This window comes from Kryptolebias marmoratus, linkage group LG14, assembly GCF_001649575.2.
Source record: "Kryptolebias marmoratus isolate JLee-2015 linkage group LG14, ASM164957v2, whole genome shotgun sequence".
Taxonomy (NCBI): Eukaryota; Metazoa; Chordata; class Actinopteri; order Cyprinodontiformes; family Rivulidae; genus Kryptolebias; species Kryptolebias marmoratus.
In genome coordinates this window covers 21,220,999-21,224,030 of record NC_051443.1, presented here as the reverse complement: position 1 = coordinate 21,224,030, position 3,032 = coordinate 21,220,999, and the positions used below count along the sequence as shown (strand labels likewise).

Genomic DNA, 3,032 nt, shown 5'->3' with positions numbered 1-3,032 from the left:
AATCATCAAAATTAAACGAAATAAACATTTGAAATATATGAGTTTGTATGTAATGTATGAATATAATATACAAGTTTCACTTTTTAAATGGAATTACTGAAATCAATCTACTTTTTCATGATATTCTAATTTTATGACCAGCACCTGTATAGGGTTTTGTTTTCCCCTCCGCCTCCAATTAGGCTTGATATTGTGTGATTATCCATTGCAAAGCAAATATGTGCCAAGTTAATCTAAAAGTTGTGTTAAACATCAAACTGTGTCATGTAACTCTTGAGGGCTGAGATGTTAAACAGTTTAATTTTATGGGTTTTGTTAAGTTTGTAGTCAAATTTAAAAGGAGAGGAAGGGAGCTCTTGTGGGAACCTAAAAGATGCTCTTAAGAAAATGACGAGTAAAAAAAAAAACTGATGAAAGGGTTGATTGTGGATGACAGCAAAGGAAACAAGTGTGGCTAATTTCATAATCACACAGGTACATGTTGCAGAAGATGTCATAGTCTCATTTACTGCACCTTGATGATTAACCTGAACAAAAACCGTTTTCTTAACATTACAATTAAAGTACATCTCAAAAATCATACTTTTGAAGACAAACTCTTCAAGTAATCACACTAAATGTGGTTTACAAATAAGAACTCATGTTCAGACTTACATTGTTAAGTGTGTAAAGTTAACAACCAAACCATCTAGAAACAAAGCAATAACCAACACATTGTATAAAAGGGCTTATTTTGTGTTGCAGAATGATGCCATGAAAGCCCCCTCTTGGGCATCTGAATGGCCCTACACTGGGAGTCACTTTTTGTGATTCTAAACTCAAGAAAAAAAAAATAGTCATGCTCATGTTAATTTAATACAAGCTAACTGTAAAAGATTTTGAACTTGCTATTGTTTCAACCCGTTTAATGTGGTCAAAAGGCTACAACCCTCACATTTGAAGACAATAACAAAAGCCCAGTAGTTTCAAATTAAAATGATGAGTAACCCAGGAAGGCTACAGCTCCTAAATCAGGATTTCAGAAATTGAAAAGCTGAAAGATCAGCTTAATTTAATTTACATTTAAAAACCATTGAAGTCTGAAAAAGAAAATGTAAATTATTTGTTTAAAAATGAGCTGGGACAAAGCGTGTTAAGGTGATTGTGATGGAGTAATTCGGTCAGTTTACAGTGTTTTTAGACTGATCCAGAGATTTTCGCTCCTCGGAGCGCACCTGCCTGCTGGTTATCTGAGACAAACATGTTCTGTCCAAAGGTCCTGTTTTTATTTCATCTTTTATCAGGTCGGAACACAGAGTTATTAAAGGCTCGGGGGACAGCTGTCATAAATTTACCTCCTCAGATTAGATGATAAAGACAGAGTCGGAGCCGACCAGACACCTTTATGATGAGACTGACGGGGAACTTAACATCGTCCGACCTTTCACCGTTCAGCTTTGTTTTGTCAGCGCCAATTAAACCCAGATCTCTGTCCATAATGAGCTCAGAGCGTCTCTGCGCCGGTTTACCTTCATTTGCGGGGATGCACCACGCTCCGAGCAACGCCGCACTCCAAGTCCAGGTCCATGCCACCAGCCGAATGCCACAACTCCGCCAACGAGAATGCATGGCGCATCCAAAAAAAAAAAAAAAAGAAACAGTGACGGGCTGTCTTCAAACAGCAGCACTTTCTGTCAGCATTAGACGAGCGGACGTGTTCGAATCATCTGGATGGTTCTGCGTCCGCTTGGAGACTCCGGAGCTCATGTTCCGCCGCGGTTTGAGGACGAGTGCGCTCGGGTTTGGGGGAGGCGGGCAGCGCGCCGGCAGGGGGGCGGGGTGAAGAGCAGCGTCTCTCCAATCGCAGACCACCCGCAGGTGAAACCCCGCTGCTGCTGGACGGGTTCGTCCAAATCATGATCGATTCTCACTCGTTAGCTCCTCAGCTCTGAAATCGTCTCTCTGCTCTTCTAATTTAAGTCTCTCCGTTTGGATGTATGAAGTTGGCATTAAGTGGCTGTTTGAACAGAGAAAAGGTTTTTTTTTTGGCTCAAAAGCTTTTGCTTAATCGTTTGAAACGCCCATTACGTTCACGCCCACATGTTGAGCTGAAGCTGAAGAAGAGTGGTATATTTCAATAAATTATGAAGTTGCTGGAGCTATAAGAGGAGCATATAAAATATGTTGTTCAAGATTTCTACTCGGTCTTTCTCATGTCTTAACTCATGGTGCCCGATTTACTAGAGAAGCAAACCCAAAACCCCATAAAATAATAATGTTTTCATCCTCTTAAAAGTAATCAATGAATTTACATCTACTGATTAAATTTTGTTGACAACCCGATTCAAGATGGCTGCTACAGCCAAGTGACCTTTAAAGACACAAAAACATGTTTGTATTAAGCCTTCTGAAATTAATCATTAAAGTACATCTAAAATTGATTAACTTTTGAAGTCAAATTGACGATGGAAGCCACAGCTAACTTTAGCCAAGGCAAAACGGTTATACTCAATCAATTTTGCTGACAGGTATTGAGTTCAATATGTGTCAAACTAATCTCAACTACTCAGTAGCCTAAAGTGTATGTATCTGTGTGTGTGTGTGTGTGTGTATATATATATATATATATATATATATACACACACACACACACACAGAGTGTTAAATATATATATATATATATATATATATATATATATATGTAACTTCCATCTTGCCCTATTTGTTCCACATGGGCGGCGGTTCCACTTTCACTTCAAGCTCAGGTCTTCTACCAGAGGCCTGGAAGCTTGTGGGTTCTATGCACTATCTTAGCTGTTCCTAGAATTGCTAGAACTGTGCTCTTCTGGACAGAGATCTCTGAGGTTGTTCCTGGGGTTGTTCTGAAAGCGGGGAGTTGGTACAGCGGTTAAATTACATAAATCACACGACTTTGGTATGGGGGATCTGGGGTTCGAGAGTTTGAACCTTAGTTACACAATGAGTGAGAGACATAAAAATGATGCTATACTGGCTCAAATGTCCCCTGGATTAAAAAGGTTTGCCTCAGATGA

The 3,032-nt window shown here is 39.4% G+C and overlaps 1 protein-coding gene across 1 annotated transcript in view; it reads right to left on the bottom strand.

The window, feature by feature from the left end:
* LOC108232685 (ephrin type-A receptor 5) overlaps window positions 1-1,770 on the bottom strand; it is a 60,261-nt gene extending 58,491 nt beyond the window's left edge. The window contains exon 1 of the mRNA XM_017410631.3: window positions 1,509-1,770. Coding sequence (XP_017266120.1) covers window positions 1,509-1,608 — 100 coding nt within the window. The 5' untranslated portion in view covers window positions 1,609-1,770. The remainder of the gene's footprint in view (window positions 1-1,508) is intronic.
* Window positions 1,771-3,032: the final 1,262 nt, after the last annotated feature.